This window comes from Cyphomyrmex costatus, unplaced genomic scaffold, assembly GCF_001594065.2.
Source record: "Cyphomyrmex costatus isolate MS0001 unplaced genomic scaffold, Ccosl1.0 scaffold254, whole genome shotgun sequence".
NCBI classification, from domain to species: Eukaryota; Metazoa; Arthropoda; class Insecta; order Hymenoptera; family Formicidae; genus Cyphomyrmex; species Cyphomyrmex costatus.
In genome coordinates this window covers 182110-208257 of record NW_017276629.1, presented here as the reverse complement: position 1 = coordinate 208257, position 26148 = coordinate 182110, and the positions used below count along the sequence as shown (strand labels likewise).

At 29.3% G+C, this 26148-nt stretch overlaps 3 protein-coding genes across 3 annotated transcripts; 2 read left to right on the top strand and 1 right to left on the bottom strand.

Moving 5' to 3' along the window:
• The first annotated feature begins 2778 nt into the window (after positions 1 to 2778).
• Positions 2779 to 9510, top strand: EMC1 (ER membrane protein complex subunit 1). Its single transcript, XM_018540538.1, has 14 exons — positions 2779 to 2921; positions 3074 to 3189; positions 3481 to 3664; positions 4256 to 4411; positions 4503 to 4839; positions 4926 to 5229; positions 6840 to 7012; positions 7085 to 7246; positions 7335 to 7619; positions 7714 to 7909; positions 8133 to 8330; positions 8626 to 8751; positions 8882 to 9109; positions 9188 to 9510. The coding sequence occupies exons 1-14, from the start codon at positions 2782 to 2784 to the stop codon at positions 9346 to 9348; spliced, it is 2766 nt and encodes a 921-aa protein (XP_018396040.1). The 5' UTR covers positions 2779 to 2781; the 3' UTR covers positions 9349 to 9510.
• Positions 9511 to 11415: 1905 nt separating this feature from the next.
• Tti1 (Telo2 interacting protein 1) lies at positions 11416 to 21776 on the bottom strand. Its single transcript, XM_018540500.1, has 14 exons — positions 21751 to 21776; positions 15960 to 16357; positions 15703 to 15839; positions 15452 to 15629; positions 14709 to 14886; positions 14261 to 14595; positions 13965 to 14176; positions 13444 to 13839; positions 13126 to 13365; positions 12509 to 13057; positions 12134 to 12434; positions 11804 to 12032; positions 11594 to 11728; positions 11416 to 11505 (listed from the first exon to the last, which is right to left on the bottom strand). The coding sequence occupies exons 2-14, from the start codon at positions 16145 to 16147 to the stop codon at positions 11416 to 11418; spliced, it is 3168 nt and encodes a 1055-aa protein (XP_018396002.1). The 5' UTR covers positions 16148 to 16357; positions 21751 to 21776.
• Positions 16925 to 25616, top strand: RpL5 (ribosomal protein L5). The gene is given in 14 exon segments (XM_018540614.1): positions 16925 to 17495; positions 17930 to 18094; positions 18208 to 18482; positions 18719 to 18838; positions 19358 to 19764; positions 20096 to 20279; positions 20377 to 20518; positions 20647 to 20956; positions 21040 to 21178; positions 22943 to 23128; positions 23266 to 23400; positions 23599 to 23801; positions 24364 to 24541; positions 25351 to 25616. Coding segments are annotated over 14 exon segments (2997 nt in total). The 5' UTR covers positions 16925 to 17131; the 3' UTR covers positions 25540 to 25616.
• Positions 25617 to 26148: the final 532 nt, after the last annotated feature.

The window sequence follows — 26148 nt, the reverse complement described above, 5'->3', positions numbered from 1 at the left end:
ACACGTTCTTTTATATTTCAAAATTCATTATCAGCAGAAATGCAGCAATATTTGTCATTTATAATTTTAGAACTGAAATTGAATAAATTGAATAAATTTAATTATAGAATTTTCATATTGAAACAATAACAATAATGTTGCTAACAGGATGGGTGGGTGGGTACATTACTATACAGTATATCTAATGTCTGTATTTTCTAATGATAGGCTTTAATTTGGGCATAATGTAATTTAAATTGCACTACTTACAACTTTTGCATTTAACGGAGATCGTATAATGCGAATTACTTTCTCATCTCTCCTCTTTTTAACGAAATCATCGAGGGATTGCTATGAACCAAAGTTATATATTACAATTTAAGATAATATCTATGTTTTTTATTATGGACTATTGCACATAAGTATAAAAAGAATGAATGTATGAAATGTAAAGATATTCTAGTCATCACGAATCAGCTTTTAACTTTTATTTGTGTATGTGAATAATGCTCTCAGATTGCATGTAAACAGAATAATTCCTTAAACAGAGCAATTTAGCGTGTGAATAAGCGAAACAGGAAATGAACACAGAAAGAAAAGGGGATATGAAAGTAAAGATGCAACTTAATATTGTCAATTTAGATAGAACGCAAGGAAACCAAACGATGAGAGTAGAAATTCTGTAGAAATTACAAATATATGTATATGTGCTAAGATATATAACTTTAATTATGAGTAATTTATAAACATTTGTCTATTTTCGTATATATAATGAAATTCGTTATTTATATACTAACACAGGACAGCATAAGAGAGCGTCCCATCACTATTACAAGAGTTTTTTAAATCTACTAATTTACAAATTTACAACACTGAGATACCTCACGTTAATTTTGTAAATTTACAATAATGATATACCTCATATTAATTTTGTAAATTTACTTTACAAAAGAATATATGTTTCTACAACTGTATGTATATTTTCTATGCACTCTTTTGCTGTCGACTTGATAGCGTATCAGTAAAATAGTGGCCTCAAAATTAATTTCCATTATCTCGTTTTCCTTGTGGAAAAAAATTCATTAACAATGACGATTACAATGTAACATGACTACATAAACGCATATTCTATGGCACTAGGAAGCATTTATTTTTTATTTACATGTATTTTGAAAACAACTTTTTCAAATAAATGATACAATAAAATTACGAGATAGCATAGTTTATACTGTTTTAAGCTATATGTACCTATCTTGTTATTCTTAAGAAATTTTTCAAACATTTTTCCTATCTTAATTTAAAATTACCATGTTTTATTAATATTTTATAAAGTTTATTTTTATATGTACAAATTATAGAACATTTTATTTAGTAGCACTAACGTCTAGAAATTAGAAAAATAATCGTTTTCATTTATTTGATTGTATTTAAATCATCAATATGTGTGTGTGTGTGTGTGTGTGTATTTTTCATCTATATTTTCCATTATTATTGTTATGAAAGGGATATACAGCTTTTAGTTCTCTCGAACTTTTTTTAGTATTTCTTTTGTGAGAAAAAATTTTTACGATGTCTCTTTCCAACTCATTTAAATCAACTGTTTATTAATATTCAGTGGAAATATTTTTTAAAGAATTATATTAATCAGTTTATAAGAGAGTAATCAGTATATAATATCAGTATATTAACTTATAATAATTCTTATCAATATAGCGAGAAGGTAGTACATCCAAATTGATCATAATAATTTCAAATTCATAAAAACTCAAGCAATTCTTATTTCACTAAAACCGTGAACTTTTAAGTTTCTGTGATTCGGGAATTACTGACGGCGAATAGTTATTTATAATAAATGTTCCTGTTATTTAATTAATGAATTCACCATAAATTCTCATGGATTATAGCGAAATATTAAATAGAATTTGGTTACTAAAAATTACTATAGGTACATGAAATTAACAAAGTTAAATATAGATATTATAATTTAACTTAATTTAATATATTTAAACTAAATATTTAGTAATATATATATATATATAATACTATTACGTTTTTAACGAAACATGTATAGATACTACTTTATTATCAAAGTTAATTATATATTGCCATTATATTTAGATACTTTCTATAAAGCAACCTTTTTAACGTGTGCTAATCTAGAATGACCGAATTTACTATTAGAGAGATCACACCTATGCACACCTTATATGTATATATGGATACTTGCACACGTGGGACTGAAATAGCACAGGGCACCTCAATGTTGCTAGCCAGCCCTGAATTTGCCACGTGTTAGATGAAGACGGTATAGCCCGTCTGGTTCTGTCTGTCTTCGTTCGTTACGTGTGTATGTAGTACAGTGCAGTGGATTAATTCACTGAGTTCTAGTAGTAGTCTGACTTATCGACTCCATTTAAATTACATTGAATTGACAACTAAAATGATCCACGAATTGATGTTGATTAATGTACATACTGTACTGTACACGCGTGGAGGGGATGAAGCGTGTGAGACTGAGATGGACTGAGATGGACTGAGACAAGACAGGACGAGAGAGCACGAGAGAGAGCCGAGGGGGGTAACCGTTGCGATCGTGTGTATGCGACGTCGTCGTCTGTCGTCGGTGGTCGTTCGGTCGTCGTCCATGCTATAGCATCATATAGCACGTCGATCGGTGGGTAGCATATACGTGCATAAGCGAAGTGGTGTAGAACGTAGGGCGTAGAGCAATTGTGTGTGAAGGGGGCGAGCGCTGCATCGCGGATACCCTCTCGCGCGCTTGCCGGAGTTCTCGTTATCGTCATGGCTCCGAGCGCGTGGTCCTTCCGTGGGAACCTCAACCGGTTCCTCGACGTGCCGATCTTGCAGTGCCTGATCGTGCTGATCAGTCTTTTCAATCTCTCCCTGTGCCTCTACGAGGACCAAGTTGGTAAATTCGATTGGTAAGTAATCAATCGAAGCAACCTCTAAATAATGCAGAGAGAAGAGAGAGAGAGAGAGAGAGAAAGCGCCATGGAAATATTATCACGAGGCCGGTTTCCTATGTGTTGTGTGTCATCTCCAGGGTGAATTAATCCCTTACGGGTTTTTTCAGGAGGCAGAACTACGTTGGAAAAATTAAATTTGCCAGCTTCGACACGGTGTCTACGGCGAAGAAGATAATTGTCGCTACCGAGGAGAACGTTATTGCTGCGCTTAATCTGAAATCGGGTAAATAAACGTATTTACGATGTCTCCTTTTTTCTTATCTTTTGCATGTTACTTGCACCTGTTTGTATATAGAGAGCATATGGCACTTTTTATATTTCCAGTTTCTTTAATTGTCTTTATCACCATTTATATTTGCTCGTCTAATGTAATAATTATAATGATTAAGCACATTTTTGTGTGTACCGATATTACAAATTAAACATTATTTCATGACAAGTATTGTTATGTAAGAAATATAATTTATTAGGTCTCAAAATAAATATATTATTAATTAATTTTATAATGTAATAGGTCAAATATTATGGAGGCGAGTTCTAGAAAAAGGTTATGGCGGACATATTAGAACTCTAGGAGGTGTCGCTGATGGAGACTTAATATCTGTGAGCGGCGGGGTTCCTGCTGTCGTTCGTGCCTGGGATTTGGCGACTGGGCATATACTTAACGAATGGCCAATAGCTGAGCCAAATAGTGACAGGTTTGTATAGAACTATTAAATTTTTATTGAAACACAATATATTGCAAAATTCTGTTTTAATAATATTAAAAAGAAATAATGAAATTATGTGAGAGATTTTATTTCTAAATAATGTATACTGTATAAAGATAGGGACATATTTAATCGTCTTTTAAAAGCTGGTAAAACTTAATTTGCTTACAAAAACTATGTAAAACATAATTCATTACTTTTACAGACATGCATCTCCGTTTATATCGTTTTCTACATTGGGCTTGTATTCTGCTGACAGGTCTTCTCATTTTTATTCAAAGCACAATCAATAATATATGTTTTGTACACCTAGTTCTGTAACTCTGTGCTGTTGTAAATTAGGTTGCTTAAATTCAGCATTTTGTATTTTTATTTATATAATCATTAATCCATGTCAAATAACATACACGCATACACACACACACACACACACACACACACACATAAAATAAGAGATAAATATTTAAAGGTTTTTTGTTGTGACAAAAAATTATCTTTCTGGTTGAGCAAAACTATGAAGATATCTTGATGTGTCAAGTATTTATTTTTAGAGGATATAATTGATAGTTTGTTTTTCAGGATAAAAGATGTAAAATGGCATATAAAAGATGGAACGCTGCATCATATATTACCTATTTACAATAGCGGAGTAGAAGTGACATCTTATGACAGCAAGACTGGAGAAAAATTGAAGACTCGAAGAGTCTCGGCATCGTTTATAAGTCGTGAAACAGAGTAAGTAATTTTAGATTGATTAAATTTATGTTATTAGTTTCATAAATATCTTATCCGTTTCAATATTTAAAACACTTTTATTTTTGTTTAGATGTGTTTTAGCAGCTCCATACTTAGCTTGTTTGAAAGGGGATAGTTCCTTAGCTGTAGTATTTTTAGTACATCTATTCGATACTAATGCACAGTCACAATCAGTTACAATAAATACAATATTCGGGGCTGGTGCCCAAGGGCCATACAAACTAGAATCTGTACTTGGTGAAGGACCTGTAATTTCTATTAATGCCGATAATGACCAAAGAAAGCGAATTTTAGTTATCGGAGAATCCCCGACTCCCATACAGAGAGACATCACTGGTGATGCAACTCTTTATGTTGTCTCTGTTGATAATGAGAAAATACTTTTGGAAACAACACATAAAAATGGAGTAAATATTAAAACGCATTTTTTTCTGTTTCTAAATAAATTTATTGATGTAACTTCTTTACAAATTTCCTATTATTTTACTTTTAGAAAATAGAGATAACAGCGACGAATCTGTTATCATCTGCACTTATACCTGATTTATCGGTTACTCTGACTCACTCTTCTATACAATCACCAACCATAATGGCTTCTGTTTGCCCACGACAAACGAAAGGGATAACATGTCGTCATTTGTTATCTTCGCAAGATCATAGTATTGCGCTGTTGCAGCACAATAAACTAATATGGACAAGGGAGGAAGCACTTGCCAGTATTGTGGCTGTTGAAATTATGGAATTGCCTATGTCTGACAGGGATCAAGCTATCGAAACTGAATTCGATCAGAAAGAAAGTAAGTAAGATTATTTATATATAAATATTGAGTATTAAAAAGTTGAAAAGGATTTTTTATCCCCTATTGAATTTAATTAAATATCTTCTACGTAATATATTTTATATGTAACTATTGATGTAAATAAATCTTATTTCTTTTGTTACTGAATGAAGGAAATGCTAGAAATAATATTTTTGTTAAGTAATTATTGTAATATACATATATCAAATGTATGAAATATATAACTCTTACTTATACTTTCAAGATATAACTTACATTTTTCCTAAGTATATCAAGGTCGATGTTCATAGTTAATTATTATTTCAAGACGTTTTAAGTAATCATTTAAGATTACATGATATACAGGGTGTTTTCAAATTCGCGCCTGCGAAGTACAAGGCATCATACTTTACGCTAAAAGAAACAATTTTTTTCTTTTGCAAAATTGCGTCTGACAAGTAGTTTTTGCAGGAAAGCAGGTTGAAATTAACGAATATGGCAAGTGAACGAGGAGCCCGCGTTGGCCCTAAGCGTCACATAGATCAGAACGCTTATTTGTTAACTTCAACCTGGTCTCCTGCAAAAACTACTGGTCAGACGTAACTTTGCAAAAGGAAGAAATTGTTTCTTTTGGTATAAAGTATGACGTCTTGTACTTCGCAAGCGCGAATTTGAAAACACTCTGCATATACATGATTGACTTATGACATTTTAAGACTATATTTAACACTTACTGTGATCTTAAATATTAGAACCAGTTGTGAATACTAAGTTGTTATATTTAATTTTGTAAAATTTGTATATGAGATAGGATGTCTTCAATCTATGTCTAATTATGTATTATTTGAAAGCTACGAAAAAACTTATGTACTGTTTTTAATAACACTCTTATATATTAAAGCGATATATTGTTTATCGGCATAACACACAACAATTCAATAACTTCTAAAATAATTTCTAACAGTCTACTTGTTAAGTTATATTAATTAACTCTCTTTTGTGAATGGCTGCTGGCAGGTATTGATGTAGACAGTTCATGTAAGTAGTGGAGCGGGAAGGCTGGTTTTAATGCAGTACTTTGTGTTATTGCTATTTACGAACTTATTTGCATGGTATAACATTTGCGATGTATAGGCTCATAAAGATATTAGAAGATGCAACGCGTGTATACGTGTGATTACATAGAATACCCCAAAAATAATACAATTATTTTATGTAATATAATATATCGCTATCTGCATGACATATTGCAAAAAGTAAAATTTCCACATTTGAGTATTTGTTATGGTTGAGTTCGGATGTAATAAAGTATCGTGGAGATAAATAATGTAGCAATTTCGTTGATACATGATAACCAGCTGTATAAAATGCATGAAAACATTTTTATGACTTCCATAATTATCATATGTATGTACCATATATGTAAAGTCATTAAACCTGCTGAAAAAAAATTTCATAACGCAATACAATGGCTTATAATAATTATAGCATATGTAATTTGTGCTATTATTCTCTCTTAGACATCGTCTAATTTTTTATATCTTCTGCTATATCATCCAACCCACAGATTTACAATAGTACAGTCATTCGTGTTTTCTAATATATTTTGCTATATTATTTTTAAACAGGGGACGTTCTAAGTATGTTTCTTCGAAGGGTTACTTCACAGATTAACCAAGCTAGAGCATTCTTTCAAACAATATTGGATTTGGTACCTCAACAATCCAATCAACGTATTGATCTGGTTCAAGATAAATTTGGCTTGCACAAAATGATCGTAGCCGTTACATCTGCTGGAAAGGTACCTATGATTTCATGTAAATTATGAGCCATCTTACATTACAAATTGTTACATTCTAAACTGCCTGCGCAGCTGTACGGTATTGAAACTAGAAAAGGCGAAATTATCTGGCAATTCAGGCTACCTAATCTCCGTGGTTTCACAAAATTGTCTAATACAATGATTTTGTACGTACAAAGAGGCAGTAGACATTTTCCTCATCCACCACAATGTGCATTATTAGCAGAAGACAAGGTAAAATGCACATTTATGTATTACATTCAATGGTAAATATGTGTTCACATTCCATATCTGACATACTTACCCTTATGCCGTGCAATAGGAAACCGGAGAAGGTGTTATATATACTTTTAATCCGATTACTGGACAGTCATTGGACGGATTAGTGAAACTTGGTTATAAAATAAAACAGTCTATGTTATTACACGTAGGGACCGACGACTTTTTGCGTGGTATCCTCATTCTTGATGTACGAGATAAAGTTCATGTTTATCCTGATAGCGCTACTGCAGTTGCAGCCTCACTCGGGAAAAATATATACCTCTTTACTGCTGATCAAACAACAGGAATATTATCCGGCTTCTCTCTTTCATATAGTACAACTCAGGTTTGTTTCATGTAGATATATATTTAGTATTTAGAAATTTATATATCAATTTCATTATATCGATAAGTCTTAATCATTTTAATGATTGATGCAGGAACTAATCGCTCACAAAGTATGGGAGTTGTTGCTGTCGCCGAGAAACCAAAGAATAACGCAAGTCATAGCGAAAAATCCGATAGAACGTGTGCACTCCCAAGGAAGAGTTTTAAGTGATAGATCAGTATTGTATAAATACATTAATCCTAATTTAGTGGCCATAGTAACAGAAGGTATCGGACATGCCCATAAAAGTAAGTATGTTCTTGACTATTATGATGCAAGTCTATGGCTACGGTCCACTTGATGCTACAAATGTTTCGAAGCTTTTTTTATTGGTGAATTAATAAAATTGTTTTTTCCGATTAATCAATTAAAAGCTTCGAAGCATTTGTAGCATCAAGTGGACCGTATTATTTATAGCACCCTGTATTATTTATAGGAAATACATTTAACATTTTCTCATTTTATATACAGATACGCTTAATTTATATCTATTAGACGTAGTATCTGGGGCTATGATTTTTTCTATTACGCACAAAAGAGTACGTGGTCCAATCCATATAGTACACTCGGAAAATTGGTTGGTATACAGTTATTTTAATGAGAAAGGACGTAGAACAGAAATCGCTACGTTAGAGCTTTACGAAGGAAAAATACAGAGCAACACCACAGGTAGAAGCTATTTTCAAGCCTTATATATATTTATCTGTATCACAAAAAAAGTCAATTGATTATGTTTATTAGTTCAGTACTGTTTTTTTTTTATCATGGTGTTTCTAAGGATCACTTATATCTTAGAAAATATCATACAAGGATATCGCCGATAAAGTTTTTATTTTTAACTGAAATTTCTATATTAAACAATTAGAATTCTTATCATCAAATTAATTTTAAATATTAATCATATTTTTAAAATCAAATCTATATCATCAATTTAATATAATATAACGATTGTTGGATATTTCAGTGTTCTCTTCTTTAGCAACAACAAAATTGCCAATTGTAGAAAGACAAGCTTTCATTTTTCCGGCATCTATAGAATATATGCAAGAAACAATCACAGAAAAGGGTATCACTAGTAAACATATAATAGGTATGTAAAATTATGGTTTGATAAATTAAAAAAAAAAGGTCTCCAATTTCAATTATCTGAATGTGAAATATAAATTAAATGTATGTATACATACATATTTAATTGTGACATTTTAATATATTTCTAACAGTCGCTTTAGCCAATGGTGGAATATTAGAGTTGCCGTGGATGATGGTAGATCCACGACGGCCTATTAATCCTGAGATGCGAGAAGAAGGAGTAATACCATACATGCCAGAGATTCCAGTCCATACGGATGCTATTATTAATTATAATCAAAGCGTTTCTAGGGTTATGGGTATTCATACTAGTCCTAGTGGCCTTGAAAGTACTTGTTTAGTTTTTGTACATGGTCTTGGTGAGTATAACATTAAGTACTTGATTTTAGACTCGAATTTTTGTGACTTTTCACACAAAATGATTATAATATTTACAGATCTATTTTATACAAGAGTGGCACCATCTAAAACATTCGACGTTCTAAAAGAGGACTTTGATTATTATCTTATAGTAATAGTACTCGCGGCGCTATTGATCTCATCGTACGTTACGAAAAAATTAGCATCCCAAAAAGCTCAAAAGCAAGCATGGAAATGATGCCTTGTTTTTCTAGAATTGTGTAATATTTATGAATCTGTTCATTATAGGTAAAAATTTTTCCTAAGAATAACTTGTAAGATATACTGTTTTATAAATAGCTAATTTTAAAACACAAGGTAATTTCTTATACTTTATTATCTTACCTAAAAAATTTTTCAATCTTAAATCCTAAATAAAAGTATACATAAAATCTATATATTTTACTTTATTAATATGATACAGAACGCACATATGGGATGAAAAAATTTTTCGAAGTGTGATGATCAATGTACGTACGACAAGAGGACCATGATCATTGATTATTAAATTACATTAAAATAACTAATAACATGCTCAAGAATAATTATTTCTTTATATTAAATGTTCAGTAATTTCTGTAAAAAGGTAGAACATTTCTTTCATCATTTGGATATTTTTGATATAAATCGAAGCAAGAATTAACAATTTTTAGACACTAATCTGAATAAAATTATATTTCCAATACATTTTGTGCAGTAAAAATATTAAAATAATGAATATGATATTGATAAACAATGCTAAATGAAGATAAATATTTGTTTAATTATGAAGATAAATATTAAATAACGCAAAAAATGTGATAGTTATATTAAATACGATAATGTAATTAACAAATGAATATTTTAAAATAAGATGTAATACGAATAGATTGAGCATTCTTATGAAATTGTTATCAGTTTAAAAATAGTGAAGCAGATTGAATCATATTGCTTCCTTTCATTTTTTTTCTAAAGTATTGAGATGAAAAGAGATATGTTCCATTCTTTTTAATGGAATACAGATGCTAAAATCAGGAAATGTGCAATCTATATTTATTACGTTTGTGTAAAATAATTTCATTGTCACGATTCCAAAATTTAAGCGAAAATTTGTGAACAACGATGTGTTTTGCACCTTCGTAATTCTTTATAATGAAATGTCACATGTAACATGTTTATGCATTTTACACATTTGTATATTTCAAATTCCTTACAAAATGTCTTATAACAAATTTTCTTAACAGCATTAAGATTTACAAGAAATGTAATTTTTAGAAAACAACAAATTTTCTTATTGCTTAGTTGAACAATTTTTATATATACATATATACATCTTGAACTTTTAATTTATAACTTTTAACTTTCATTAATTCATTATTTACACTTTTACATAATTTAAAAAATTAAGACACTAAAATTAAAAATACTTCGAAATAGCAGGTTGAAAAAGATTATATTATAATTACGTTGCATTTATATGTGCATTTTTCTTATTTGAGATAGTACACTATTGTCAGATTAAGGAAATGTTCAAGAATTCCAAATTTTTTATTTTGATTGAAAAGCTAATTAGTAATTTAATTAGCTTTTCTCAATTTTAAATCGAACAAAAACGATTTAGCATGTATAAAATATTGGAATTCATAAATATTGAGTTGAATTAATATATAATATTTATAGTGAGGTGTGTGCGTGTGCATGCGTGCGTGCCTGTGTGTGGTGCGCACGCATACGAATGTGTCAAGAATGCAGTATTTGTTATTACATATATGTTGAAGTTAATTTGAAACTGGAAAGATTTCATGTAAATACTATAGATCTATACATAAGGCATATGTACGTATGTATATCACATATATATATATATATGTGTGTATATATATACATACATACACATACATACAGAGCACCTTACACATTTTTGTTTTATAATGTATCGCTTTGTAGATAGTGTGTGTGTAAAAAAAGTTATTGTATGTAAGTTATTGTAAACTGTGAAAAAATTATAAAATGTTAGAATTATGTACAAATAAAAATTTTCTGTCACAAAATTCTTCATTCTCTCTACGTACAATATATACTATAAATATATATAAATATTCGATAATTTAAATAATTTAAATAAATCCAACAATCTGTTTCTTTTCTACTTGATGAATTAATATTAAAATAATTAATATTTGCAATTAAATGTAAAGGAATTTTGTAATTGAATTTTGTTTGGAAATCTTTGATTTAGTATTTATCACATTTTTAAGACTATTACAATTGCTTTTCATATATTATTTTATATATTCAAGTGAATATTCTGTTGAATATATGTAATGATTTCATTTATATTTTTGTAATATTCGTTTGACGGAGCAACATCTGAAATCTGAAAAGTAAAATAACATAATACATTACACAAAACTAGATTTTAATTCATAAAAATTGTAGTATTTTATAATTAAGTGATAATATACCAGCAAATGTTTCATATTGAATGTTGCATCGGATGCTATTCGTGCAACTTTTGAATTCCAAATACTAAGACATTTCACCCACACGATATCTCCGTTATAATCAGCAATGTCTTTGTACAATTTTACACAGCACACCTTTTAATTAAATAACAAACAGTTAAAGATTTATGCATATACAAAAATATACAATACTTTCTATCTTCATTTTACCTGTAATGCAGTATGTTGACGTGTACTAAGGTACGATTGTGTATTACTTAATATTTGCCATAATTCATGTTCACATAATTTCAGGAGCCTTGCGATTATTCCCAATGTAGATAACAATTCGTATTGAGATTTGTAAATTTGTGTAAATTTGTAAATGTTTACCGAGCTTTTATTAATACTTTCTTTAGAGGACTTATCCAGGAATTGAAATATGGATGGTAACACTTCTCTGTGTATAAAAGATTAATTATGGCATTACGATACACATTTGATGTATATTATAACTACTTTTTTACAATATATTAGAATAAAATGCGCAAGATATTTTACCGTAGAGTTCTGCTTCTGATGAAGTCATTCGATACGTTAGCGAGTACATGCAAGAGCTGCCATGCATGATTAATAATAAGTACATTTTCATCGTTGAATCTGTCGATCAGTGGATGCCATAACTGATGCACAAGAGGTAATAGTTCATTTTCCCATTCAACCAATATCGGTAAACCTTCTTGAAGCGTTTGCATTGCCATCAATGATTTTTGTACATCCTTCAAAGGTAGAAAGTGTATACAACTTTTCATAACTTCTATGATTATCTTTATATGAGTTGGTAAATTTTTATCAGATTTATCTAGAACATATAACGAATAATAAATCAATTTTATTTTGATCTATAAAAAAAAAAATATATATATATATATATACCTTTTGCATTGGAATCTGAGTAATCTTCGTTTATTTCTTCTGGTAATTCAGTATCTGGTACATTTACATCTGATTCTATCTCTTCAATGTCATCCTCTATTTTTTCATCTATCTTTTTTGCATTATAGTATTCTAACAAAGAAAGAATAATTGCTTCCGAAGAATTACTTGTATCTCGTACATCTTCTTTTATTACTTTTGTATCGTCCCAATTTATTAACGTTTTTATGCATATGATAAATGTGTGAAATATCTTCAAGAACAAATAAGTGTCTTTTTGGCGATAAGGAGTACTTAGTTGCCTAAGTACATCTTCTACAATTCCCTTTAAATGCGGCAAAAAATCCATTCTGCTGTACTTCATAACAACTTTAATAACGTCAAATACGCCAAGATTACGATTTAGTTGGCGTAATTTCATTATAATGTGATAAGAAAAATAATCTACGTTAGCACGTAGCAGATCACCGATCGTTTTGTGTTGTTGTGTTTTTGCAACATTTTCGAGAGTACACACTCCAATATAACTGATTAAGCCATTTCCACTACCTAAAAATTATCCCTAATTTTTACTCATTTGTAAAAAGATTTAAGCTCTCTCATTGTCAACGACATACCTGCTCTTTCAATAATTAAGTACAAGATTTTCAGAAGATACCTATCAAAGTCAAGTTGTAAATTTTGTGCTATAAGACCTAATCCTTCGGTCAAAAGGCAACATTGCACTATATTGCTCTGTGCTTGTACCAAAGGAGTATCTTCAGTTACTTCTGTAGGCAAGTACCATACTTCCTGTGTTATGTAAAAATCTATGATTTCTTTATATAAATATGAAGAAGATGAATCTTTAACAGAAACTAAAACAAAATTTAAATATTAATAAAAGCCTATATTAGTAAATACTTCTTCAAATACATATACATTGTTTGTTCTACCTAAGATCCAGTTAAGTAGTAAACTCAGTTCTTTTCTGTGTTGTGGTGCATCCATCATAAATTCGAGAATAGTATCGATTAATATTCTGAAATCTCCAAATTCTTGAAGCAACTTGCATATTGTAACAAGTTTCTCTTTACATAAGTTACTTTTAATAAACTTAAACTGTTTCCACAAATCTGATCCATAAAAATATGCAGGATCATCTAAATCTTTTACGTTTGCTGTCTGTAGAAGAGACACGTTGTTGCAATCTATGACCATAATGTATACAAGAGCTAAAAGTAATCTTTGCATGTGAGCTTGAGATCTCATAATATGAGGCAATCTTTGCGTTCCAAATAATCTTAAATAGCCAGCGAATTGATTCAAATATACTAATTGTTCGTTATCATCTAAAAAATACAGAAAGGTACACACACATAAGTTTTCTATATATTTATGTTTAATAATTATATTATATTTACTAACATAAAATAAGAAATTTTTATAACTTCATACTATAAGAGAAAGATCTTACTTGATCGTCTAATAATTGTAGGCAGTCTTGTAAGTAAGCTATAAAACTTATCTTCTAATGAATCGATTAATGATTTCATATCATGATTTTGCATGTAATTTTCACTTATTGTATGCAGCACAGTGTGCGCTTTTTCACTAACTTCTATAGATTCGTCTTCAGACAGAGAAATCAAATAATCTATTAGTGTCATAATATTTGGTTTCATATTCCTACAAAAAATATGTATATATTTATTTAAATGTTATAAAATGTAGAGACAAGAATAAATAGAAACACAAAAGGAAATTTTTTACCTGCGACAATTTTCAAGTATAAGTCTAATACTTTCAACTAGTTCTTTCTTAACTTTGTAGTGTGAATGGCTTCTAACTTGGTCTAACAATTTTATACAAGAGCCAAGCTTAATAGCTACAGCTTTGAACCATTCTTTATTTCTTGTAGCTTCTTTTAAATTATGTTCTATGTTGCATTTTTCATTATATTTCACATTATGTGATATATTAGTGGCTATATTGCAATCTTTTTTAATAAATGTTTCTATGGATAAAGTATCCTCCTCTTCAGTGTTTTTTTCATCCTTATCATGGACTACAAGAGATATAATTCTCCCCCATGCTCGAATTGCTATCTATGATTGTATAATATAATTGTATAATATTTAAAATTACTGTATAACTTAAATAATCTTTCTATTGAAGTGTTTTAAAAATAGTTCAATTATATGTAAAAATTTCATATTACCATTGTAATTTTATGATTCTGAATTTCACTTCCCATTGCTATTTCCTGTAATCCACCGACAATACCAGGGAAAAATGCCATAACAGTATTTGCTACTTGATCTTGTATAATGATGTCAGATTTATCCATCTCATCATCAATATGACACAAAGCCATTACTGCATCAAGTCCAGCTAATCTAACAATTTGAATCAATGCTAGTATATATTTTAAGATGATGTAGTATAAAACTGAAATGTGTGTGTGTGTGTGTGTGTGTATGTGCGCGCGCGCGCTAGATAACTCATTGTCAGTATTAAAGTAATGAAACAAAAAGATCAATTTGATTTCCATGTTTGCTACCCCCTCATATATTATTATAAATTTTTAAAGTAGAAAATATTCCACTATAATAAAAATAAAATAATAGACATAAATTTAATCTGAAAGTAACTGAAATTAAATAAATTGTACTGTGGTGTTTTCGAGAAGATATAGAATCTTGCAAGCAGTAATATAAATTTTAGAAACAATATCTTCCAAAGTAGAAATTGAGAAAATAAATTGATAAAGAGTTTACATAATTCTTTCCCATAAAAACTGAAATTATAATGAAATTAGTTGAAAGCTTTGGTCCATCCAGGATTGCAATATTCTAAAACTTAATAAAACTAAAATAATACTATTCTCAATATACAGGATACTCCTGGGTTAAACCGCTAAACTTAACCTGGGAGAGCCCTGTATATCTTTTAAATACTTACTTTACAGAATATGACTTTTCAGTTCTTGCAATTGTTAGACACAAAAATATTCCTTGACCAAGTTGCAGTATATTTTCTTTAGTATAAAGTGATTCTATCACATCAGAAATGCTTCGGTGGATGAGATCTTTAATACATAAAGCTACTGCTTCCTTAAGTTCCTCATGAAATAATATCACTGTTAAATTTAAATGAATAATTAGATTATATATACTGTTGATTATAACATATATTTATTTCAATACAGATACCTTGGTTAGGTTGATTTTTATCAAAAATCTGAATTAGCAGAGATCCATAAATATGGAAAAAGATTTTTAATTTTGTAATTCTAGTTTTTTGTATTATAACTCTCATAGTTCTTATCAGTTCCTCTTTTACAATTATGCTGTATACGAAGAAATATATTTGTCATTTATATATGATTTGTGACAAAGTATTTCTATATATATATATATATATATTTCTTTAATTGTACATAACAAAAAAGAAAGCTTTACTAAATTACCTTGTATTACTTTGCAAGATGGTGATCATAGGAAGTAAACAGTACGCTGACAATTCGTGCATAGTTTTATCAGGAATGTTACTAGCTATCTCTGCGACTCTACGTGCGTAATCTTTACTCGGATTTTTTATTAAGTTATCGCAGCAGGACTTTAATTCGAGAAAATTTTGCATATTAAATTGCTCCATTTTGATATAAACGTACGTTGAATACGCGATTAGAATTGGCCGATTTCCTTATGCTTACTACACGTTTTACGTCCTTACGGAGTTTTATGCTCGTAAGAGCTGGGCCGAGAAAAAATTTTTCAAGCGTTCCACCGGTTACGGGACTTGAACCGAGGTCTCGAATCGTCCATAATATTAGCAAGCAACCGTCTCCTCGCAGAGTCACACAGTCTGACGGCAGGAACAGTTTATACCTTACATGTGTAAAGTCCTTTAAATTCTTCCTAACCACAATACACTTACACAATAATAATATACTTGATCTCGCGAGATGACAACACAATGTTGGAGAAAAAAACCTTGAATCAATTAATAATACTTCTTTTTTTATATATCTAATTCTCAAAATTTGCTGATTTCTCTGCAGTTTTTTCAAGATAAGTAGTTCTTGTACATTTCATATAAATTTTATTCCACTTGTACTAGTATGTATTTTATCTTCTTTCTCGTCTTCTTTCAATAGACTTTCGTACCTTAAAGTCACGACACGTATTTAAAATTTACAACTGTTTACAATTTTAAAATCTGCACGTGCAATCAGGATTTTGTACAAATTCGATTTGGGGTGATTTGGGAAATTGCAGCATGTAGGTGCAGTAATGCTGTTCCTTTTTGACTGAACTTTTGCACTAGTTCATCTTTCTTCCTTTTTTCTCCAAGAGAAAAGAAAAGGAAAAATGATGAATTGGTGCAAAAGTTCAACCAAAAAGAACCTTTTATTTTTTCTGCCCTTTGTTTTTGTTCTTTGAGCCGAACTCAGTGCGCACTAGTGCAGTCTACCGAATTTGCCATTAGTTTTGAATTAATTCGTTCATTTAAACCGTTCGTTCGCGAACTACCCATAACCCATCTCTAGAACAGAACCGCTATCTCATGCCGATGCACACACGTGACATTTAAAATATAAGAACACGGCGCAAATATTTCATCTGATGATATTTAAAGATGCCGATTTTGGCACTGGACATAAGAACAGTAAAATTAATTACCACTACGCAAATAATAACATCCGTGTACGCCGTAGTGAAAGAATTAATAGAAAATTCAATCGATGCTGATGCAAACAATATCGAAATTAATCTTGTATGTAAGCCAATATAATGTCATATATTTATGTATTTGCATGATGCTTTCTAAGGAAGTACGATATATTATTATATATATTTATGTACCTTTATTTACATTTAGATAGATAATGGTACATCTTTAATAGAAGTGAAAGATAATGGTTACGGCATATCTAAGGAGGATACACCATTCATGGGATTACCTTCCTATACGTCTAAAATAACAAATTTTGAAGATCTAAGTAAGGCTTGCAATCCAATCTACAATCTAGTCTAATTTCCATCAAATCATTAATTCACACCTATTGGGGTAGACTCAACACGTTCTTTTAGAATCTAAATTTAAATCAATGGAAATTCATTGATTACACTTATTTCATTTCTGCTTTATAATCTACAAGATCTCTACTTTTAATAGAAACAGTACTGTGTACTCCATCAAAATAAAACTGAATCTGATGACTTCAATGAAAACTAGACTAATATTTTATTTGGTGGAAATGTTTTTAAACCACAGTGTAATGATAAGAACTAAACTTCTTGCATCATTAATTTTTTTTCTTTATCTTTCCAAAGTGGAGAGAAAAGGAAGAAAGATGAACCTGTATGCAAGAACTTTAACAGACTTAGTGTAATGAAGCAAATTCTTATATCTCTAGTCTTGTATCACTTCTAGATGTATTACGAACATTTGGATTTAGAGGAGAAGCGCTTAGCGCAGTATGTGCAGTAGCAGAAGTTACTATTATAACAAAAACAAAAGAAGATAATGTTGGAACTTCATATATAATGAATAATGATGGACAAATTGTAAACAGTGAATCTTGCCATAGAAGTATAGGTAAAAAGATAACTTATCAGTTCTTAAACTTCTGTAAGATATGTCATAATGTGAATATAACAATACTCATTGTATGTATTCGTAAAAAAATGTACTAATTTATTGTATATCAGGTACTACGGTACAGGTAAGAAATTTATTTAAGCAAGTGCCTGTAAGAAGACAAATAATTATGAATATGAAAAAAGCTAATCAGACTATCAAATTATTGGAAACTTTAATGCAATGCTTTGGGATATGTAAACCAAATGTACGAATTCAATTTAGAGTAAATAATAATGTTATATTTACTAAACCAAGTCTAAATAATATCAAAGAAGCTATGAATCATATACTTGGTAGAAAAATTATGTCTAGCATGGAATGGATTGAGTCTAAGGATATAGAGGTAGGTATATTCTTGAAATTGTTTAAAAGTTATTGTTATTCAACCAAGGGTCGATTGTTCCATCTTTTGGTAAAGTTTACCTGTTAGGTAAGTAGCAAGATTATTCAATCGCGTGTGCGGATTGCCAGATTTACTTAACAGGTAAACTTTACCGAAAGATGAAACAATTGGCCCTAAGAGAGATACATCTAGTTACAATTAACAACTCTTCTGTGATTTATATCATTATTTTTCAGTTTACTCTAGAATTAATGTTGCCTTCAAGAAAGGTAAAGGATTTATCAGAAATTTCTCATTCTGATTTACACTATATTCTTGTAAATAATAGGCCTATTAAGCATAAAGATCTTGAAAAGGTATGTTCTGTTAAACATTATTATGTTTAAACTCAGAAATAAAAACTAAATTTATTACAAATCTTGTTGCACATAAAAATAATATAATATTCATAATAAGATAATAATAATAATTTATAATAAGATAATAAAAAAGCATATATATTTTTATTTACATAGTTAGTAAACAATCTGATATTACAATATTTTGAACAAGAATCATATAGAAAGAAAATGGTATTTCTTGTGTATATTACTTTGAGCCCAATGGATATTGATGTCAATCTAGAACCAAATAAAGATGCAATTCTTTTCAAAGATCAGGTAAGATTAAAAATTTAGATAATATTGTATTTAATATTAAAGAAAAATATATTAATTTTTTTCATAAAACAATTGTAATACTTAAGTAAATTACTTATATAAAATATATGATATATGTAAAATAATGGTTAGATAAATATCTTTATTTCAAAACTTTAAAAAATGTAAAACAAAATACATACATAAATGTTACAAATTATATAATTGATATTATAGAATAAAGTGCTTAATGCTGTAGATAAATGTATAAGAAAATTCTATGGACTTAAAGCTACAGACATCACTGAACAAAATTTGTCGTTAGACACGTCTGCCTGTTACGAGGATTATGCATCTAATTTAAATGACAATATTGCTGATGTTGAATGGCCTGCATGCAAAAAACGAAAAATACAAGAGAGAGATGTTCAAGAAAATATTGTCAAAGAGAAATCAATACTTATTAGTGATAGTAACGAACATAAAAAATCTCTTCAAAATGAGCAACAGAATGATAATGAGACTCGTAATCAGAAACATCACGAAAAGGAATTGACTCTAATAACTCATATACAACCACCTAATTTGAGTGATTCTGATTCAAATGATACCTTTCCTACCACAACTGTGATTATGGATAAGATGTTAGTACATATAGAATATTATTAATTGATACATTAATTTTAAAATGTTCTTGGTTTTTCATATTAATATATCAATATTATGATCAGTGTTTTAGGATCGGTCCGATTTATTATCTAGATAATCATCTAGATGGTCATAATATTGATATATTAATATGAAAAATCAAGAACATTTCAAAATTTTATTATCTAGATAAAGATAAGATAAAGACATTGCTTTATCTAGATGACATTTCTTTATCTAGACAATTTTATCTAGATAATGGAAAATACTGATGGTTATGATATACAAGAATCTGGATAACTACATAAATATTAACGTAAATTACAGAATAGACGAAAAATTAACTTTGAGTCAACTACCTGTAGTAGATCTTGGTGAAGATTTTGACCTTACAGAAGAAATTGGAAATTCTGATATTTCCATGAATAAAAACGAGAATAAAGAAAACATCCAAGAAAAAAAGCAAATTACAATGGAGACATGGAGTAAAGGACATGTCAATGGACTCAAGGTGAAATTCCAATAATTTTAGAATGTTTATTAATCTTTCTTAATTTAATTTTGTCTTGGAATTATAGTACAATTAATATTATTGTCAAATGCAACAGGGTGGTACAGATATCAAATCAGATATTGCCATTGAGAAATCAAATGACAACTTAAATAATAAACTTGATGAAATATTGGAATCAGATAGAGCACATGTTGATCACAAAGATCTTAAATTTTTAAAACATGTTAGATTACAAGGTATATGATCCAAATTATTTATTGTATTGCTTGTATATATAATAATTATTGTATATAAAATGCATAATAAATCACATAGATATATGAAATATTCAAAATTACAATATTAATAACTATATTGTGTTTAGTTGCAAAAGAAAATCCTACATTAACAACTGCAACCGAAACTGCAAGAAAAATTACCGACTTTTGGAAGCAATTGTCATCTGAAGAACGTGGTTATTATCGCGATATTGCGCAAGAAGAAGAAAAAGAACATCAAAGACGTGAAAAGGCTAAGGAAAAAGTCGATGCAAATAAAATAATCTCAGAAAAAAATAAGAACAGACTTCTGCAATTGTTTGAGAAAATGAAAAACACGAAAAATGAAAAGAAAGAAAACTTAAATATGAGGACAATAGTACCTTGGATCATCGACAGAGCTAAGATAATTACAAGGTTGAGCTTATTAAAGATTGAATGATATAACGTAAGATCTTTTATTTTATATACTGATACACACTTTATTGATTAATTTACAGATCAGGTTTTGAAAGTGAACACATAATAGGTCGATTAACATCCAACTTGTGGGTTGCTACAATTTGCGAGCAGATGTGGATTGTTGATATTACTGGTCTGATGAAAGGTTTGAAAGTTACCGATATCGATACAAATAAGGTACTTATTAAATATTTATTATTTTCCATAAAAATTATACTGTACAAAAGCGTATAAAATTTTTTTTCCATGCTATTATTGTTGTGTTATTGTTGTTATTGTTATTATTATTATTATTATTATTATTATTATTATTATTATTATTATTATTATTATTATTATTATTATTATTATTATTAGCAGCACTATTTCAGATTGATGCCAAGAGAATCGAAAGTCTTCTGAAGCAGTGGTTAGTAGAACAAGATGATATGTCAGTAATGCATTCTATATACAAATTCATGAAAAACGTGTAAATATACTATTATTGCAGTTCATGTATATAAAAGATAATTTTTAACTAGATAATTTTTTATAACGTCTTTATGTACATAATATGTTTAATATGCAAAAGAATTTTGATTTATTAGACATAATTGAGGTAAAATTCGTATAATTCTACAACTGTATAAACAGATAATAAAATATGTACAAATAATAAATAAAGTAAAAACCAACTGTAACAAACTTATACTGTTTTTAGAAATTTATTTTTATTTAGTACATTAATTGCTACCACACACACCACATACATGGAGTCTTCTCTGTTCCCTGTTCCTTTTATTCTGCGCAGCCCTTACAATGAGCTTACAGCTCCTAACATGTTCATTGGCTACCGTGTCACATTTTGCGCGGCAAGCGTTTCCGCGTCCAGTCTGCTGGAGAGCCAAAAGAGTCGCGCGTCAAATGATACAATAAAATAGGATGTTTTGATTGGTTAACTCGTAACGCGGCGGACGACGCGACGCGTGCGCGCTCATTGGAAACGTACCATAAGTTGTCCTTCTATTAAACGCCATTTTGTTACATTTTCTTTCTCCATTGACTCCATCCTCCATCTTTTCATTTTCGTTACTGTGCGGACACTGCGGACACGGGTCATTTCGGGAATTAGATTTTTCGTAAAATTTTAACAAAATGGTGAGTTATTTTTTTCAATATCATGTTTATTTAATAAGGTAAACTGTAATATACACAAATAATTAATTGAAAACTATCAAGAAAGCGAGATGCTTGTTTTCCAGAGAGATTCGCTTGCCTCATGGTTAGAACGGTTAGAACAAATGCCTGTCGATTTCTCGACAATTTCTTTCATATATATAGTTTTAACACTTTTAAAAACATATTTTTAAATATTTATATTTAAAGATCATGTTTTTACACATTCTGTGAATATTTTTACATTTTGCTACACATGGAAAAAAAATTTTTACATATAATAAAAGATCTTTTTCTTTACCTAAACTTCTATAATTGGTCTATCTTCTTTTTCTCTCCATGTTGAAAGAAGAAGAAGAGATAAATGGTGCAAGAAGTTCAGCTAAATAAAGAACAAGCCTAAGATTAATTATGAACATAATGCTGATATATTATTAGATATGATTTAAATATACTGCAAATGATACATTTATTAGTAAAAGATAATGGCTTCTATTCAGAATGCGCTTTCAACAATGTTAATGTTCTAACATGCTATAGTTCTCATTATGCATACTATAGAATTTCTGAGATAAAAGCGCTCTTTTATCAATAAAAATGCGTTCTGAATACAGACCAGTATGAATATTGAATATATATAAATTTTCTATGATGAAAAATTCAGCTCACTTTGATATAGAAATGAAAAGAAAATTTTATCCTGTGGACTTATTCTGAATAAAGTAGAGAGCAACTTGAAACATTTGATTTTCATTCTTATTTTAATAATTACATTCCCCTTTATAGGGTTTTGTCAAAGTAGTCAAGAACAAGCAGTACTTCAAACGGTACCAAGTTAAATTCAAGAGGCGTCGTGAAGGAAAGACTGATTATTATGCTCGTAAACGACTGACTATTCAGGACAAGAATAAGTATAATACACCTAAGTATAGGTTGATCGTACGTTTGTCCAATAAGGATATTACATGTCAGGTAATTTAAAACAATACACCTCAATTCAATTGAATTAAAAAAAGACTCGACTGGTTGGAAACAGTATTATGATTTCTATGAAATATATATCAAATTTATGTAAAGATAATTACATTTAATGACATATATTATGTAAGGTTGCCTATTCAAGAATTGAAGGAGATAGGATTGTATGTGCTGCTTACAGCCATGAACTTCCAAAATATGGAGTTAAAGTTGGTCTTACCAACTATGCATCTGCTTATTGCACTGGTTTGCTCCTGGCTAGGAGAGTAAGTAACGTTTCTCTTTTTACTATATTTGTATATTTATATGCTATTAACATGATGATCTACTCAGCTCGCTTTGATATTTCTATGAAGAAAACACGATTGTTCCCTGTTGTGTATCCTGATCAGCAAAAACTAGCAAAAAAAACTTGTATAAAATAATATCAACAATTATAATCAAACATAAAAATTTTGTTACAGCTTCTTAAGAAGCTGGGATTAGACACCTTATATGTGGGTAGTGCACAAGTAACTGGCGATGAGTATAATGTCGAGGAATTGGACGATGGCCCAGGTGCCTTCAGATGTTACCTGGACACTGGATTAATGCGTACTACGACGGGCGCCCGAGTTTTTGGTGCTATGAAAGGCGCGGTTGATGGTGGTCTTAATATACCTCATAGGTAATAAAAAATGTTACATACTTTTGTTGTATTTTTCATATGTATTTATGCAATATTTAATATGTTGCTTTAGCTCACTTTTAATATTTCTATAAATAAAACACAATTGTTCTCTATTATGTGTATATGTAGTAAACTGATTAGTAAAAACTATCAAATATTTATATAAAACAATATTAATTGTTATAATGAAACATGGAATTTATTTAATAGCTTTTTAAGAAGCTAGGATTATTTATATTTTTTATATTAATTTATTATACCAATTTGATAATTTAAGCTTCAAAAGTACTTCTTTTTATTCTTATAGATAAAATCGAATAAAATACAAGTTATAAAATCTCAAATCAATTCTGTACAATAATTGCTCAATGAGACATAAAACACATGTTAGTTTATGACATGTGCATCATTTAAGTTTCTCAAATTTGTCTTTTTTTTTGTTTGATAATGACTGTTGTAAAATTTCATGTAAAATAAAATAGGATAAATGTCTTAATATGATTTTTCATGAATACTTTATTATTTCAGCTGCGCTTGAATAACATGATTTGTGTTATAGTGTCAAGAGATTCCCTGGCTATGATGTCGAATCAAAAACATTCAACGCAGATGTGCATCGTCAACACATATTTGCTCAACATGTTGCAAACTATATGAGAACTTTGGAAGAGGAGGACGATGAAGCTTTCAAGAGGCAATTCTCACAATATATTAAAAATGGTATCTCTGCAAATGATGTAAGTAATTGCAATACAATTATGAATATATTTACAACTTCAATACACATACGTCCAATTAAAAATTGCTGTTTAGACTATTCAAGTCTACATAGCGTCGCAATTGGACAATAGGAATTTTCATTGGTTGTTAAATGGTAAATGCATATATTAATGTGTTTATTAAAATAAACCTGTGTTACACGCGCGCGCGCACGCACACATACTATTGCGTAAATATAGGTAATTAAGATAAAAAATATAGACGGTGTATCTTTGACCAATTTTGACTTTTTTTTCTGCAAGTTATATTTTGATAAAAATTCAAAAAAATTCTAAAATATTTTTTGAAATGTTGACAATAACATATATTTTTTATAGATTTAAATTGTTATCTTTTGTTAGCTTTTTTAACATTAGAAAGAAATTGAATTTTGGTTAAAGGTACAACACTTGCTCATTTTTTATTTGTTATTACTTTTATAAGTTATAAGTTAAGATTAATGGTATTAAATTTTAAATAACCTTTTCTGAATATCTATTTAACATTTTAAGCAATTCGAACATAAAACAAAATGCATATACAACATTTTATGAAATTAAAAAGCATATTGAAATTACTTCATTCGAACACTCGCGAAAACAATAAATTATTTTTCATAGGAGTATAATTCTCTTCATTATTATGATTGTAAGTTATAAAACACCTCTGGTGCTCATACTACAAATTACATATTCTTACTTTTACAAATATCCAATAGATTTTTTATAAATTCAAATGGTCAAAGGAACACCAGGTTTCCCTATAAATAAAACTTTTTTTTTAATAGATTGAGAATATATACAAGAAGGCCCATGAAGCTATCAGAGCTAATCCAGAACACACGAAAGTCACGCGAGAAAAACCAGTTATCAAGAAAAGATGGAATCGCGCAAAATTGTCTCTGTCCGAGAGGAAAAATCGCGTGGCCCAAAAGAAAGCATCTTTCCTCAAAACCTTGGAGGAAGCAGAGGTGTAACCATTCTTCCTTCAAGATTATTTTTGCAATATATACACAAATTTATGTGTATTAACCGATCAAGAATAAAGGAACTGTACAAAAAAAATATGATGAATCTATTAATTATAATTGCGTATATATATATATATATATATATAATTTATACAAATATTTATTTTTAATAATTTCCTAAGATACAAGTTGACTTCTTAATCAGAGAAATTTGGTTTATTAAAAGCTTTAATTTTGTCGTATATCAAAACTTAAATCGATTTAACATCCATCTGCGATTCCACCACATAAGATCCATTACTGAACATAATGTCATAATTAGCGCGAGATTAATCTTGTGTATCTTGCATTACGCTTCTGGTTAATGGCATAGTCTTTATTCTTTCTCATGCTGTCGAATGACAAACGAATTATTTTGCATGCCTAATTTATTAATTTTTTTTTTTCATTTGATATATATATATACAAAATCTAGATAGTATACATAAAGAACATTTTGCATATTATATATTATTTAAAATCTTCAATAATACTATTTTTTTAATATATTACAATTTTTGATATCCTAACGTAATCAAATTCAGGTTATTTTGGTAATTCCATATTGTATTTTCA

Coding starts and splice junctions, on each gene's coding strand:
- EMC1 (XM_018540538.1), top strand. CDS start 2,782: ATGGCTCCGAGCGCGTGGTCCTTCCGTGGGAACCTCAACCGGTTCCTC. Junction 4,412..4,502: donor TTTATAAGTCGTGAAACAGA/GTAAGTAATTTT, acceptor ATTTTTGTTTAG/ATGTGTTTTAGCAGCTCCAT. Junction 7,910..8,132: donor TATCGGACATGCCCATAAAA/GTAAGTATGTTC, acceptor TTTTATATACAG/ATACGCTTAATTTATATCTA.
- Tti1 (XM_018540500.1), bottom strand. CDS start 16,147: ATGGAGCAATTTAATATGCAAAATTTTCTCGAATTAAAGTCCTGCTGC. Junction 13,840..13,964: donor TACAATTATTAGACGATCAA/GTAAGATCTTTC, acceptor TGTATTTTTTAG/ATGATAACGAACAATTAGTA. Junction 12,435..12,508: donor CTCAGATTCCAATGCAAAAG/GTATATATATAT, acceptor TATATGTTCTAG/ATAAATCTGATAAAAATTTA.